Source organism: Nylanderia fulva, unplaced genomic scaffold, assembly GCF_048542155.1.
Source record: "Nylanderia fulva isolate GAGA-0341 unplaced genomic scaffold, ASM4854215v1 Scaffold17, whole genome shotgun sequence".
Lineage (NCBI taxonomy): Eukaryota > Metazoa > Arthropoda > Insecta > Hymenoptera > Formicidae > Nylanderia > Nylanderia fulva.
The window spans coordinates 996,716-1,013,306 of NW_028189945.1; the positions used below are offsets into that span (position 1 = coordinate 996,716).

Genomic DNA, 16,591 nt, shown 5'->3' on the forward strand with positions numbered 1-16,591 from the left:
GGCATTTAGCGCTAACTGCGCGGATTTCGAATTTTGGAGTCTCCAAAGTTGGCGAATTTCCGCTCTAGGGATAAGTGCACACTCTCCTCGCTTATATATAAACGACGACCAAATTACTCGAGGTTCCTGAGTCGGCACCGACGTACAATCGATATCGATTCGCGATGATGTTTTCGCGGCGCGACTTCGTTAATGCAACTCGCAAACTCGCCCAAACTTTCTTTCACCGTACGTGTCTTCGTCTGGCATCTTGGTGTACACGTCTAGACTACGCGCGCACATATACATATATTTTCCAGATAAGTTTTAATATCGCGGAGAACGTCGGAGAGGGAGAAAATCGGCTCGCTGGATGACGGACGAGAGTTTCTCGCGGGAGAAACGCGCTGGTGCAACTTTAAATCGTCTCTCTCTCTGCCTGAATTTCCTACCGCCGTCGACGAGAACGGATGAGACGGATGTTGCAGGTGCACGACGGAGGCAGGAAAATTCTCAGGAGCTTCTCTCCTTCCGCGCATCCCATTACGCCGCCAGGCATCTCGCGATCGGGTCGGATTTCCTCAACGCTACCGGCTCGACCGGCGTAAATTTGCCTTTTTTATTAACGACTCTGCAACATATACCGAGAAGAAGAGAAAGAGAGAGAGAAGATGAATCCCTTGGAAATTACTCGACTCGAATTCCACTGGCGGTTTTGTACTCGTGAGAGTCTCGTCGATCGAATTGAAATGGTTGTTCCTTTTTTCCCTTTTCTTTTTTTTTCGAAAGATCCTTTCCGTTTCAAACGCGTTAAGAATTCTCTCGTTTTCTCGTATTTAATCGAACGAGTCTAACGTGTTAATTAATAACATCGGCGCAATCGATTCTGATATTTTCTTCATTGACCGCTCGCCTCTTATCGGTTAATTGTAAGAAGATAAGAAGAAATGATGGGAGCGCCAGATTAAGAGTATACGATTCCAAAAACGTAAAAGAAATCATTTGTCATCATCTTGGCTTAGGATACTTATTTGATTAATTATTATTGAAAAAAAAAATATATATATAGAATTTTAATTGATGATTACTGGAAAACGCTAATGCTAATTCAAATGTAAAATAAGAATTTATATTAGCTCTATGTTCTTTTATATTGATTATGTGTATCTTCCTAAAGCAAGAGTATGATTGAATTCCCTTACGTCTTCAAAAGAATTTGTAACTTCTATATCTTCTTAACTCTCCCGTTATCGTTATCATCATTTACCGTGTCATTTGTCTTGCTTACTTTGTTAGAAGTAGAACACTTTATCATTCACAGCATGCGCCGTCTTTTATCAACTTTTTTTTTGCAATAGATTCTTGTCACAAGTAATTATAAAAGTTATAAAAATTAATTTGAAAATAATGTTTGAGAAATAATTATAAATAATGAAAAATGAATTATAAAAATAAATGATAAAACCACAGATAGAAAAATAACATGAATAACCGAATCAAAGATAATATACATATTTAGATCCAGATTTAGCCAAAAAAATAATAACTAATAATAATGAATTTCTTATACAAATGACGTACAAATTACATCTTCTCGTCACACACAATCGGTTGCTAAAAATTTCTCTCATTAAACTGACTCTTGGGGATTCCCTGCAACTACTTCGAACACATTGCACGCGCACAGGGACCCGCTAATTCACTCGTAACAACCTCCTTTACCCATTTCCAGGCCGATTACTATCTATGCAGCAACCGAACATTACCATCGCTATCTGCCCGTTGCATTCCGGCGCGCCGTAATGCAGCTCGTAACAGGGTGGGCGGATCGAGATAAAAAAGAAAGGAGTAATGAAAAAAAAAAAAAGGAGAAAAAATTCGTTCGGTACTGCCGATGAATACGGGATAAGCATGCGAACGTCATTCTTTTCTCGATACGACGTACCTGGACCACGAAGGCGTCACTTATCGCGATATGGTGTGAGAGATTTTTTCCTCTCGTGGTCCATACTCTTTTTCCCGATTCGCACGCGCGCATGCGTATGAAATTCTGTGCGAGCGAGCACTACTTGGCGAGACTACTGATTTCCATAAAATTATTACACGCTCGTGCGCGTTCATACCAAAAAAAATTTGCATACCGCGAGCATTCGGAGGGCGAGAAAAAGAGGCCGAAATAAAAAAAGTTTTGGGCTTCCACTATTTCGCTCTAATCGCGTTTTCGTGTCTCCCTTCTCTGTATGCATGCAAAACTACGACACGAACGATTTCTCTCTCTCTCTCTCTCGTTGAAATATTTATCGTTTTTTTCTCGCACCGACGAGCTTTCTGCCAGTCTCGATGCAACATAGCCAAGCAATCTTCGATTTTCCGAGGAGAATTCTTAAGGGAACAGGTAACTGATATTATATTACAAAGAAAAGGAATGAAAATGTGACATAGGAATGATATTATTAAAAAAAATAATTTCTATATATATATATATATTTCATTTCTTTTAAAAATTTAATATATCTTTACGTTATCTTACAATTAATATGCGTCGAACCGACATAAACCTAATAATATTACGATTATTAAACATGTGATATTGGTATACATTTAATCTTTATTCATATAATACTATTTAAAGTTTTTAATTAACAACCGAGTGGTTCTGCCTGTTTGTGAATTCGCCTCTCATAAAAAAATATAAAATAAATTGCCGATATTTATACATGATTCTGACATAAAGTTGTGATATACATGTTTTATTAAATGTTGTTATATCGACATCGTGTTTAAAAAATAAAATGAGATATAAAATTTACTCCATCGATATCAAACGCAAAAATCCATTTAAGTACTCTGAAGACACGGATCAATTTCAAATGCAAACTGTCCATAAAGAGGAATTTTTAATCATATGCATATATTAGCTTGTTTTAAAGAAATATTAAATCTATTAAAACCAAACGCGTACAGAGTATGGAATTTCTTGAAACGAAGAAATAAAAAATCTAATTTCTTTTTGCACCATATTTCGCATCATCTTTCCAATATATTGTATCGGAATGGTAAAATAATTACCGTCGATTCTAATCCGCTCTGAAGCATACTATGAATTCGACTAGTCCTTGTACTCAGGCACAACGCCCGAGATCCTGATGTCATCCACTCCGTTGTCGCCTAGCTAATTCGTCCGTAGTTGGTAATCCCCGTTCTGCGTGATGTAGCGTACCCATGGTAGAGCCTGATACCCGCTCTTCTCAATGATCTTCAAGTATCGCACTTGAATACCAGACGTAGTAAAATACGGTATCTCGAACTTCACTTGTATAGGTGGTTTGCCTTCGACATCCTCCCCGACTACCGACGGCAGACCAAAGTGCGCCCTCATGAGGTACTCCTTACCGCCGGGGAAAGACTTGATGATCCAAGTGATAGCGCTTTGCTCGGGTGAATACTTGACGCTGCCAATTGTGGTCTTGAATTTAGGCGAATCGGCATCGTTCGGCACTGGAATCACGATCTCCACGTTGTTCGCCGTCGAGCGACGCTTGAACTGCGAACGCGCCTTTATCATATATTCCACTCGGCTGTGAGCGTGTCGTTCGATCACGGATTCGATCCATATCAGAGGTTTCACGTGCGTATTCAGTCTGTACGACATCAGCTCGAACTCACCATCCGGCGGGATGAACGAGATCGTTCGGTCATTCTCGAAACGTGACAGCCTCACGCATTGATGAAATTTGACGTCTTCCAGTTCCACAGATTTAGACTTACCGCGTCCTGTCGACTCAAACAGGACCTTATCATTGAGACCTAGCCTTAATTCCGGCATTCCTGACAGATAGACTCTCATCTTTATGGCACCAACAATCTCTGAGCTTAAGACATTTCCGTTGGCATTCGCTAGAAGATTCACAGACTCTATTACGTCAAGAAAGACTTCATTCTTGCGATATTTGATACCCTCTGATCGCCAAGAGACAGCATTGGTTACAGCCATAGGAATCCTGGGTTGAATCTCCAGTTTGTGACCCTCTTGAGTAATATATTCTTGCAGAATCTTGCTATCAGTGGTTTGAGGATAGCCAAAGTCCAGCAATTCATCTAGGAGCTCATAAATAACAACAAAGTTGTCTCGTATACTTTCTTCTTCCAACTCTTTAAAATATTCTTGCATGACATGCACCACCTTGTGCAAGAATACAAATACCAGGGATATGTTTGCATTTTTCTTCGTAGTGGACACGATGTAGAGATTGTTATATTTTATATATGCGTATGTACACTCCGGTGTCTGAATAATGGGAGTAAGATTACCTTCCTCCTCGCGTTCCATCACAAATGGCATAAATTTTTCTATGACACCAGTCTCGATGTCGCCACGATAATTTCGTGAGATCAACACCTTGCCCTTTACATCCAAAATATATATTGCTGACGTCGACATCTTGTCTCAAACTGCAAACAAGGAAAACAAATTAATAATATTATATTCATATCGTCACATTTTTTTTAAATATCAATGATCAAACATTTTCATTTTATATTTATGACAAATGCATATTCATTGCATAATCAGTGCATAATGCATTATAAAAATCGAGACGATTAAACGTTGACATTACTGGAGCGTTTAGGTTATGGTTACCAAAATAAGTGTTTTAAGCTCGAATTTGCGAGATTATTTGCGGAAATAATTGATATTTTATCAAGTGTAAATTGCGTGTATTTTATGGAAATCAAGGTGGTATAAAAAAATCGCAAAATTAATAAAATATAATTTTATGGCGAAATATTAATATAAGGTAAGAAGCATTCTTAAGCAGCAGCGACACTCACCTTGGCGTACAATATTCTTCCTGAGAGTATTTTGCGTATTTTTTTACATCTAGAAATGACAGCTTGCCAATAAAATTGAAATGACAAAACGAACAAGCGCAATACCTTGCGCTGCGCTCTCGGACTGCCACTGTGGACCTTCGCGAGGTTCCTCCGAGTGCCGCGTCGTGCGCGCAGCGCGCATGCGTGAGCGGCTAACTTCAGACGATATATTGACCGCGACGCCGCGAGCTGTTGGAACTTGGTAAAATAAACGTACCCGTCGAAATTTTATTATTAAGGTATGATTAATTTATTAAGAGACTTTTTACTAGCGTGTTTCATTAAATATTAATGGATGTATTAAGCGTACAGCAAAATAACAATGAAAGCTTAACTCTTTAAGTGAATAGTATATAGAATCATAATGCTTGGTTGTGCATGTATATGCACAACTATGATGTAAAATTATCATTGTTATGTGTATAACAATAATTATCATATTAAAGTATGTAATTTGTCTTCTATATCTTCATTTATCAAAATATTTTAAAACGATATATTTTATTTTGTATCTTTTTAATTTACATCTTTATATAATTATTGAGAAGACAAAGAATTTAAAGGAAGATATGAGAGAAACTCAGGGGAGAAAATCAAATATAAATATATATAATTATATATAAAATATGTATATCTATATATATATATATATATATATATATATATATATATATAAATCTTTTTAATTTACATCTTTATATAATTATTGAGAAGACAAAGAATTTAAAGGAAAATATGAGAGAAACATATAATTATATATATTTATATTTGATTTTTATGTGATTTTTTTCCCTGAGTTTCTCTCATATCTTCCTTTAAATTCTTTGTCTTCTCAATAATTATATAAAGATGTAAATTAAAAAGATACAAAATAAAATATATTGTTTTAAAATATTTTTATAAATAAAGATATAGAAGACGAATTACCTACTTATATATATATATAATTTCTTCTCTTATGTAAGTCTCCATCCATATCTGTAGGAAAAATAATAAGATAAAGTAAAAAAGATTTGCAATATTTTTCTTAAAAATAAAATTTAAACGAGTGAAAAAAATTGCTTCTATATATACATACATATATACATATACACGGAGAGAATTTTCTCGTAGAATTTACCCTGAAAATCATGATAATTATGGGACAATGAGGTATTGGAAAATTTTTATAAGAATTTCTTTAATAAATATTTACCACAATAAAAAATATTAATATGTACATAATAAAATTAATCGAACATATTTTATATCCTATTGTAGTTAGATATGTGTTTCAATAATCAGAGAAGCTCTTATACAATTCTTCTCTTTCCAGTACCATATTGTTCCACAATTATCATGATTTTCAGGATAAATTCTAAGAGAAAATTCTCTCTGTGTATAAACAATTTTTATTTTAAAGTTTATTTTAAAAGAACGATGCAACAGTTTTCATTTCTTTATATTCTTATATAATATATATTTTTTCTTCACTTCTTTGTACTTGAAAAATAAAATAATGCAAAAATTATTTTTCTATTTTTCAATTATTTTTCTTTTTACCTTTCTTATGGATATACATACTTTATATATATGTATATATATATATTTGATTTTATATGTGATTTTTCTCAGACTTTAAAATTTTTTTTCATTCTTTGTTTTCCTAAGGATATGTAAAGATGTAAATAAAAAGATGCAAAAATATATTATTCTAAAATATGTATGTATTTCTGTAAAATATTTTGATTCGAACAGAAAAGATGTATACTTCAGTATGATAATTATTGTATACATGAAATCGTTTATTAAGATTTTATAAATTATTTATTTAAACTTTCAATTATTTTTCTTATGTGTTTTTTTTGTTATACGTACGAACAGAAACTGTACAAGAGAAAGAAAACATATATCAATATACATTTCATATTTAATTATATACACATACATATGTATACGCATATATATATATTTAATTATTTATTTGATTATATATATGGACTTTATCTCTCGGAAGAGAATATCGATAGAACTGCATTTGTTACTCGTTAATCTCAACTTATTCGAGCGGATACAAATATTTCTAAAATCACTCTTAATACAGCAACGAAGGTAAATCCGATCTAAGGCATTTTAATCTGTACTTCGTGTTTCACGAAACATTAAATCCTACTTGAAGCCGTTTCGTAGAAAGCGCGCTGTATCTCCGGCAAAGTAGCGCCTTCCGACATTAAGATTCTATACAACTGGAAGTCATTTAATCTCGGCGGAAGATTTCAGCGCGCCGGCTACTCCACGAAGGAGGAACGATAGCGTATTGTAGGATATTCCGTGCACAGTTTGAAAACAGAAAATAAAGGCGAGACTGTTGCAAGGCAAATTCGACAAACAAGAATTGCTCGCTTTTCTCTTCGAAGCTTTTCAAGCAACATTTTCAGAGCTTTATATTATATAAACTGCTTGCGAGATTTATAAATAAATAAATAAGTAAATGCGTATAAAGTAGATTTTACATTTTAATCGCTTTTTTCGCTCTTTATATTATGTACAAGATGTTTGATTTTAAAAATGATAATATCTCGAGTTATGACGGGGTCTTAGGAAAAAATGTATCAGGCAAAACTAGGATTTCGAAAGGGATATAATATCGTGAATTTTTTACCCTTGGATATAACGTCAATTATCTTACTTTAATATTTTTATACAAAATAATTAATTAAAAAAAATAATTAGTATGAAAGATACATATATAGTTATTTTTAAGAAAAAATACTTAATTTACAACTTACAACTTTATATATAAAGGAAGCTAATCTAAGTTCTTTATTTTACATCACAATAAGATAAATAATGCAGATTCGATGAAAACGTAACTGAATTAAATATTGCAGGACGTAATTAACGTAAAATCTTCAAGCTTTTCGCGAAAATGTAAAATTTTAATTCGCAATGCGAGAATTCAGAAATTTCGCAAATATCTCTCAAGTCGTAAACAACTCATGCGTTTATTTGGCCAACATATAGTGCTATCGATTTTCTAGCGTTGTCGAATATGCCGATAGACGCGATGGTATCGGCTGCATTAAACCGACTGTAAATACACGTCGATAGCGATTGCCGGCTTACAGATTCTGCCGAATAAAATGCTTTCGCGCGCGCGTTTTCCCCGAAAAGCTCCGACATGCGTGACATGTCGCAGTGCGTCGCGCAATATTAAAGCGCATTGACAAAGAGTATAAGCCACTGCAGTTTCATATATAAACTATTGGTACTTATTGCCCTCCCCTCTTTGTTCCCGGTCTGTTATAAAACCGATATAACGCGATATTATACGCCCTATAAAAAAAAAAAAAAGAAAAATGAATAAACCGTACGGAAAAAGGCAAACGAAAAAGAGCATTAAACATTATCCATGCGCGTAATCGACGTTCACCAGAGTCGATTCTGATCGAATACCGCGATTCGCGATGCTGTTTTGCGCGCTTGCTATAGCGTTAAAAACACGATTTGTGCTCGGTGCGTAAAAGCTCGGTTCTCGCCTAATCGATTTAACGTTTATAACAGGCATCGAAAGGCATGCTTCCGGTCGCCATCCGAAAATTACCGCTGTAGTTCAACTATTCACCAGCGGTCGGTCCAACCATGTTATCTGCGGTCAGCGTGACGTACTCCCATTAAGTACTTCGATCGCGCTTATTTTCGTTCGCAGAGATACGACCGGGAAAGCACCCTTCGCGGTTTTGTAGCTATATATAATAAGCGAAAAGGTATGTGTATATATATGTATATATCGTGACATCGAACGCTTTTTATAACTCTTTTGCTATCGCATTAATTATATATAATACATGCTTGCTTTTTCAAGAATCATGTCAATAATTAATTCACTTATCTTACGCAAACATGATATTCAAGTAAATACAGACATTATTTATACACGGAAAAAATTTTCTCTTAGACTTTATCCTGAAAATCATGGTAATCGTGGGACAATATGGTAGGTTGAAAGAATTTTATATATAAGGGTTGTTTAATTAATATTTACCACAATAAAAAATATTAATATGTACATATAGTAAAATTAATCGAACATATTTTATATTCTTATTGTGGTTAAATATTAATATTTTTCAATAATCAGAGAAACTCTTATAAAATTTTTCCAATGTCATATTGAACCAATATGATTATCATAATTTTCAACATAAATTTTCTAAGAAAAAATTCTCTCTGTATATGTACGATATGACAATTTTATTCAGTAACAGACAATTTATTTAATAACAATATTTGCTTTAATTAAATATATAATTGGATATAAAATTAGATTGACGCAAAAAATGCGACTTATATGATAGTTTCACACAATAAATTTTTTTGGCGAATTTAGAACTTAGACAGGAATAATAAAAATTATTATTTCAAAAACAGTCTTTTTTTTATCGCAAACTAATTTTAATCGGTTCGTTAAAATTTATGCTGCAAAAATTGCGATTATCTTTTCGTATTAAGCATGATCGGTTGGTTAGCAAAATTGAGGACCCATCTAATGAATACATTAATGAGCAATGAATGATGGCAATCTATACGCGTTCACGCGTGTGATCAAGTTCTCCCGGTTGTTTTAGCATAAAATATTGGACAGATACGAATCGAACGCGTGTCGTCGATCCTATTCATCTAGATGTGTTTGCTCGATAAACAGTGCCCAGTATTTAGGAAAACAGACTTGCTCTCGAATGTCCTCTTGTTGAATCTCGATTTTCAATTGAATTTCAATCGCAAAGCACTGCACTCTGATAAATATTTCATATCGATTTGACGACACATTACACGGTGAATATTATATTATATAAGAGTATATGATTTCTATTCTTATAAAAAGAATAATAGAATGTGTTAATTAAAATGAATAGATTTGTAATTAAAGATTTTATAGAAAGAGATGGATCAATTTGTTGCTATTAGTATATGAAACCCGGAAACAGGAAACTTTACTCTCTCAGCAAAAATTTAAATGTTTAAAATTAAAAAAATATTATTTTAAATGTTATTAAAATAATAAAATGCAATTAAAAAATAATAAAATACTATTTTGAATTGAAAAAAATTATATATATATATATATGTATATTGGTTAATATAAAAGGATGTGAAATATATTATCTTATTCTTACACTAAAATTTAAAAAAATCTTTTTAGTTAAAACTTAGCTTAAAATTATTTTATAAAAACAAAAATAAAATTTTTTGAAAGATCTCTAACTCTAATTATCTCTGTTCCTTTCTTCCTTATTCCTCTTTCTGGTTTTCATACTAATGGTGGCGCAGCCAATCAAATTATCAAATAATCTATTTGTGATCCATTTCTATTCCGAAGATCTCTACATATAATAGTATTCAATAGCATCAATATTCTATCAACAATTCTCTTATTAATATGATATTAAACAGAAATGTAATATATAAATTTCGATTAAATATGTAAATTTAGCACTTGTATATCATGAGTAATATATTGCTTAGATATTACTTAAAAATGTGGCGAGCATTTTTCATTCTCTCGGTAGCAACGTCTAAACAACATTTCCTCTTTCGAGGAACTAACAGCACTTTCCGACCGTGAATTAATCATGAGCTTGAAAATCATTCGTCGCGCATGGCTTATGCATCCGGCGTAGACTGGGAGAATATTTACCGGAGTGTACGATCGCGGACCGCACTGAATCGCGTACTGTTTGCGGCAAATTCCACGAGAGATTCCATTGTAATTGAACGAGGCTGACTCGATTATAAAGTCAAATCATCGGCAGGTGGATGGGAAGTAGTTCTTCTTTCGCGAGGGAATGCGTTTCCTTCGCCGCCTTCTAGCAAGTCTCATCCGGGCTCTTCTTTCCTCTTTTTCGCTCGCCTCTTTCAAACGCCCTGGCGTTCGAATCGAAGTACAAAGAATGATGGTGTCTTGGGACTCCTCTCACGTGCAATCCGCGAAACGCTTCAGAGAGAATTTCGAGAAATTTAGAAGATCCCCGAGCTCGCGTAAATTATTGGTGCGCCGTGTTAAAGAGCAGGGAACTCGACAGGAATCTTGGAAAAATGAAATTGTCTCCGGAATAGTAAACGCTGTTGGCTTTAATTTAGCATAATGGCCTGTGATAATATGCCGCCACAAATGGTGTGCAATGACAAACCTACGTAATTTGAGGCTGTAATTCAATAATAAAAGGATAAAAACTTTCATCTCTTGAAACGTATATATGTACTTTTTATATAACACTATGCATAATAAAACGTTCTTTAAAAAATTAAATTTATAAATATATATTTTTAATTCAATTTTTCCAGAACGTTTTATGATATATGGGTTGCCTAGAAACATTCCGAGGAAAATATCTACACATATAAGCGTAAAATAATAAATTATATTCCATCATAACGATTTAAACATTTAATGGATATTAATGGATATTAATAATTTTTGATATCGAGGCGATATGACGGGCGTAAATGACGAATAATAGTTTGTAGGATTTGAAAACGGCCAGCTTGGCTGACTTGAAAAATGACGGAGAGCTTTACGTGTGTGGAAAACCGCGGCAATACGGAGCGAAGCTTCGTCGATATCAATTTCTTTCGCTTGATTTTTGCGGATGAAACGTCAAACCGAAGATAAAGTGGTGCAGTACAAGGCTGCCTTACGCTCGCGCAGTTATATTACACGCCTGTTCCCGGAATCCTTCGGGAAATGGTGAACGCTATAACGTGGGGGAAAGTTAGAGCCGCCTGGGGGATCGGTACGACCGATAATTGAAGGTTGAATTAAATTAGTCCCGGTTCTCCGTTCTATCGAATGACTGAAAGTCTCGCGCGTTGCTCGCGCGATAACCGAATTGACCCACGTTGGTCGATCTAATCGCGATTATCGATCACCGCTCTTACGCCGAGATTTCGTTAGGATCGATATCGCTCTATCAGTTAAATCGGTTAGGCAAGATGCATAATGGATTCAGCAAACGCACGTGAGTCCGATAACGATTGAATTCCCCTTTGAACTCGCTTCTCCCATTGCGGCTGCAAGGACTTCTCGTTTAGTCACGATAATATATATATATATATAAATTCTGCCGCAAGGATGGATTTTTATCCGATCGTTGACGATTTGGCTTGAGAAAATTCTCATTTTAAGAACTTTCACTTATTTAAAATATCCCAATATATATATGTATGTATATCCTTTTCTAAAATAGGACCCAAAGAAATCTTACGTTAACAGGAAATATATTTTTAAAATTAGCTTCAAAAATATTCTTAATTTATGAAAATGTGGAATTAATTTTTACGTTAACAAAGGGATATATTATTTTACAGCACACAGACAAAAAGACCATAAAGAAAGCATATAGACATAGTATATAGACCGAGCATAAAGACTGAGTTCTAATTAAATTAAATTAAATTATGTTACATGTTACTTACTCGTGAGCATTTCTTTCAAGTCGCTCAAATTTTCTTTTTCACTTATTAACTTTATCCATTTTTCTAATAAATTACTCAATTATTCAATGACACACTGCACTGCACTGTAAATTGCAATATTACATAACGATTTACATTGCTGTAACAGTATGCCTATATAACGTATCAAACAAATATGGTTTACATTTTACATGAAAAAAAAAAACTTTGCAGAGAATGTTCTAAATACTCAGAAATATATATTAAGAGGAATTTGACAGTCGTTTTATTTCAAGAATACAATTTTTTCGATGTAAATTACATAATGAAGCAGAGAAGTCCGCATGTGCGACGCGCATCGATTTGCGAAAAATAAATCGGGACAGAGAATCTTATCTCGTACTTCTTCCCGAATTGGAAACTTCTGAATATCAGAGTTGTAATTTATCGCAAAAACTTATTCCTGGCGGTCATACCGTATCTATTATCGTCGCCAATTTTTCATTTCGATGAAAATATGTTGTCGACCGCGAATAATGCAAAATATGACGCAATCACCAAAAGACATCATATATATATGTCTCGTCCCACTCGTTGTCATCCATTTATGTTAAATAAATCATATTACGTAATAACGTGCCGAGTTATATATAACGTACGACAACACGCAAACGCATTCGCGCCGAGTAAATGGATTTACTTAAAAGTTTAATAATATAAGCTATAATATATACGTATACGAAATTATAACGGAAATCCATTAAACACATTGATGATGAAATTGAACGAAATAATTAAAAAAATAATGATCTCTATGTTCGTTTCTCCCTGGCAAATTACCGCTTGAAAATATTCGAATAAAACCAAGAAAAGCATAGAGAGAGAGAGAGAATAAAATCAATTTTGGAGCAAGAGACATATCTTCGCGCGCGTTTGCTGATCGAGGAAGTTAAAAAAAAATGTACTTTGTACTTGAAGTAATCTCACGCACAATTCGCTTTCTATAATTAATTTATTTCCCGTCAACTTTGAATTTGCAACGGCAGCGAAGAACGGAAAGAAAATTGTCGACTGACGAGATTCGAGCGGACGGCGCCAATCACCATCGTGGATAATGCAGTCGCGATTAAAAATTTAAATCAGCCATTGGCGGGGCGATATCGTTAACGGACGAGAAAGTTTAGCGGATGAGGGATCCAGCGGCGCCGGCGCCGCCGTTAAAACCCTTAAAAGCGAAAACGTAGCGCGAGGGAAAACTGACGGAGGATTGAAACCAGAAGGAGATGGTTGATCAGCGAGGTTGTCCTGCGGAGAGATAAGTTTCTCCGGTGCAATCAGTGCCTCGCTCTACCTCTATCCTCCCGCAATCCTTCGTATCTCGTTCATTCTCACTCACCTCGTTCTCCCTCTTCTTCTGCGTTCAACCACCTTTTCCAGCGGGTGTCTGCAACCCTCTGCCGCAGCTTCCCTTCTTTACGCCTCCGACAATGCGGGACTTAAGATAATACGGCGCTCGTGTAATGCCCCATACGGTTTATTCACGTTGGAGATTCTCGACAACGAAGATTAACATTGCGAAGCAAAGTGTTTGCGCAAATCGATATAATTCATTCTGAGTGAATTAAATCTTTCAATTCGGAATCTTAGCGATTAATTTAACAACAATAGACTTATTCATGACTTATGTACATTAATTTTTTTTTTTTTTCAATTTTTTCTTATATAATTTGTTGCGGCAAATATTGCGAGCAGTCGATTTTATAAAAAAAAAAAAAAAATACTTAATATGGCAATTCCATTAAGAAAATTAAATTAACTTGAAAGTTGATAATTTTGTATTTTAATTAACAATAAAATTTTTTTAACTGTTGTTTAACTGAGATATTTTCTCGATATGCATCCATAATAGATTCAACAAAATTCGACTATATTAATTATAATATTATACATATATACAAATTAAACATCCTGTACGCGTTTAATAATTTCCTAAATACAAATATTGTATTTGGAGAGTTTGAGATGTAAGGAATAAATTCGGATTTAATTATCGCTGCGCGATTTCGACCTCGGCAAATTCGATTTATTTGACGACCGCCGATTCGAGCGTTGCCGCCGATCGTGCGGCGGGATTAATTAATAAAGTGATTGATTCGGTTAAACGCATTAATCGCACTGCGCGCCGCACATTTGCGCGCGGCATCGGCGAAGTTCCATAAATTCGAAAACTGCCGATCGATCGGATCGCGTCCGTTCATCAGCGCGTCGAGCGGATTCACCGCAAAACCGGACGCGGTATCAAATGGATCAACGATTTAAAAAAAAGAAATTGATGAATGGCGCAATCCCATCGACGTTACAGCGCGATTCGTTCGCATTGATAGGCCTATTGTTGTAATTATAAGCGTGAACAAAAGCCCGTTTTCGCGCGGCCAAAGATAGGTAGATTTGATCAGTAGAACGCATTTCCCCGGGTTTGAATATATATCCGGGACGCGATATATCCGCGACACACAATATATATCGCGCAGACACAAAAATGTCTTATTATCGAAAATAAACCCGCTAGGCAGAGATCCCGCGCAGATGTTTTATTATATCGAATTCCAACTTCTTGTTTGCAGAGAGACGTCCAAGCTTGCCTGCTGCGATAATGGAGGCCCGGCCGTCTCCCAACTTTCTTATTCAAGATGTTTTGAGAGTAATTTAACTTGGACTCTCCGAACCCGAGGGTGCCAGTTCCAGGACAGGCCAGGCAGAATAGAGAAAGAAGGATAAAACGCGCGGAAGAAAAGTGATGCGGGACGAATAAGTTGACGTATACTAGCATTCGTCGCGAACGAATTAGTCCGTATATCGGAATCCGGGCTGACTCGATCCTCCGGTCGCCGTACGGTTATGCTAGTGGCGTCGCTGCAGGTGGCCGCCAGCAAATGCTGTCATGCCGCTGCCATGCCAGCCGGCGGCCCGGAGCTGGCCGCTGGTCGCAACGAGGACTCGTCAGATCAGGCTACTGGGCCGCTGCTGTCCGCGCCTAGGACTCGCGCTGCTGCTGATCCTGTTCGTCCTGGCCGGTCGCGGTCGCGCGGCCTCATCGCAACCTGTGACCCGCTACGCCTCGCGCATCGTCGAGACGAAGAGCGGACAGATACGTGGAATACTTCAGGTATATATATATATATATGTGTGTGTGTATCGATTCTTCTTGCTAGAGAGGGACTAGATTCGGGAGGGGATGGCGAAGAGAAACAGGAGGAGGAGATGGAGTATGGGGTATATCGAGTGATCAACTATCGAGCGATCGACGCACGGATTCGTTGTAAATGGCGAGTCGTGATTCGCGGATCGGCCCGTCCACGGACGGTATTACGCGGTACGTCGCTGTTTCCGCGGTGCGCACGGCGAAAGGAGAGATTTATTGCCGGATTGACCCTGCGGGGAAGCGGAATTTTTCTGTTCGCTCTCGCATCGAAAGCATCGATTATTCGTGACAACGTGTCATTTTTTTTATTATTCTAAAACTCGAATTTTTCATACAAAGTGAAGACGTATCTTTCACGTGCGAAAAAAAACTTTTTTTTATCTTTGCGTTGAGATTTGATAAATTGCTATATAAAATAGAGTTAAACGGCAATATCTCACGGGAATTGATCGCAATTCCTCGTATAGGTCAATTCGCGCTGTTTACAGAGAGAACGAACGATAGTTATATGGTTGTGGAAATGATAACACGAATATTTGGATACTATGTATACCAGCATGGGATAATATCTTGGACATGAATTAATCCCTCGTTGCGATTCATGTGCGAAATGTGAATCAATTTTGGTCAAGAGTTGTGGTGTGCACAAGCATTCTGTTTAATATCTTGTTGGCTAATATTGAAATAGTAATTAATAACAATGCATGATTCTTCATTGCAAATCATATATTAATATTAAAATTTATTTCAACAATTTGCTGGCATATTCACGTTAATCTTCTAATATTAACAGAAATTAATATTAACATGAAATAGAAATATTAATATAAATGTATATGAAAATTAGAACTTAATTTTCTCTATGATTTTATATCAAATATATTATTCAATTATACAGAGTGTATCTAAATAAGTGCGAAAAATTTTAGATGATTTTTGGTCGAAAAAATTAAGAGGGGGTTTCTTTTATATAAACATATACTCTTATATCCCTTCCTGAGGAGGTAAAAATTAAGTTTTTCTTTTTTTTCTCAAACTTTAGATAAATTTAAAAAAAATGAGACAGGAAAATATCCACCAAGTTTCATTTAAAAAATTTGT

The 16,591-nt window shown here is 35.4% G+C and overlaps 2 protein-coding genes across 5 annotated transcripts in view; one reads left to right on the forward strand and one right to left on the reverse strand.

The window, feature by feature from the left end:
- NLG-5 (neuroligin 5) overlaps positions 1-16,591 on the forward strand; it is a 220,342-nt gene that overhangs the window by 161,286 nt on the left and 42,465 nt on the right. For all 4 annotated transcript variants that reach the window (XM_085481105.1, XM_029311968.2, XM_029311969.2 and 1 more), the window contains one exon: positions 14,913-15,454. In XM_085481105.1, coding sequence (XP_085337231.1) covers positions 15,230-15,454 — 225 coding nt within the window. In that variant the 5' untranslated portion in view covers positions 14,913-15,229. The remainder of the gene's footprint in view (positions 1-14,912; positions 15,455-16,591) is intronic.
- AP-1mu (adaptor protein complex 1, mu subunit) lies at positions 2,446-4,961 on the reverse strand. Its single transcript, XM_029311972.2, has 2 exons — positions 4,813-4,961; positions 2,446-4,431 (listed from the first exon to the last, which is right to left on the reverse strand). The coding sequence occupies exon 2, from the start codon at positions 4,418-4,420 to the stop codon at positions 3,152-3,154; it is 1,269 nt and encodes a 422-aa protein (XP_029167805.1). The 5' UTR covers positions 4,421-4,431; positions 4,813-4,961; the 3' UTR covers positions 2,446-3,151.

What these genes read in the sequence shown, in the direction of transcription:
- AP-1mu (XM_029311972.2), bottom strand. Translation starts at nt 4,420, where the DNA reads ATGTCGACGTCAGCAATATATATTTTGGATGTAAAGGGCAAGGTGTTG.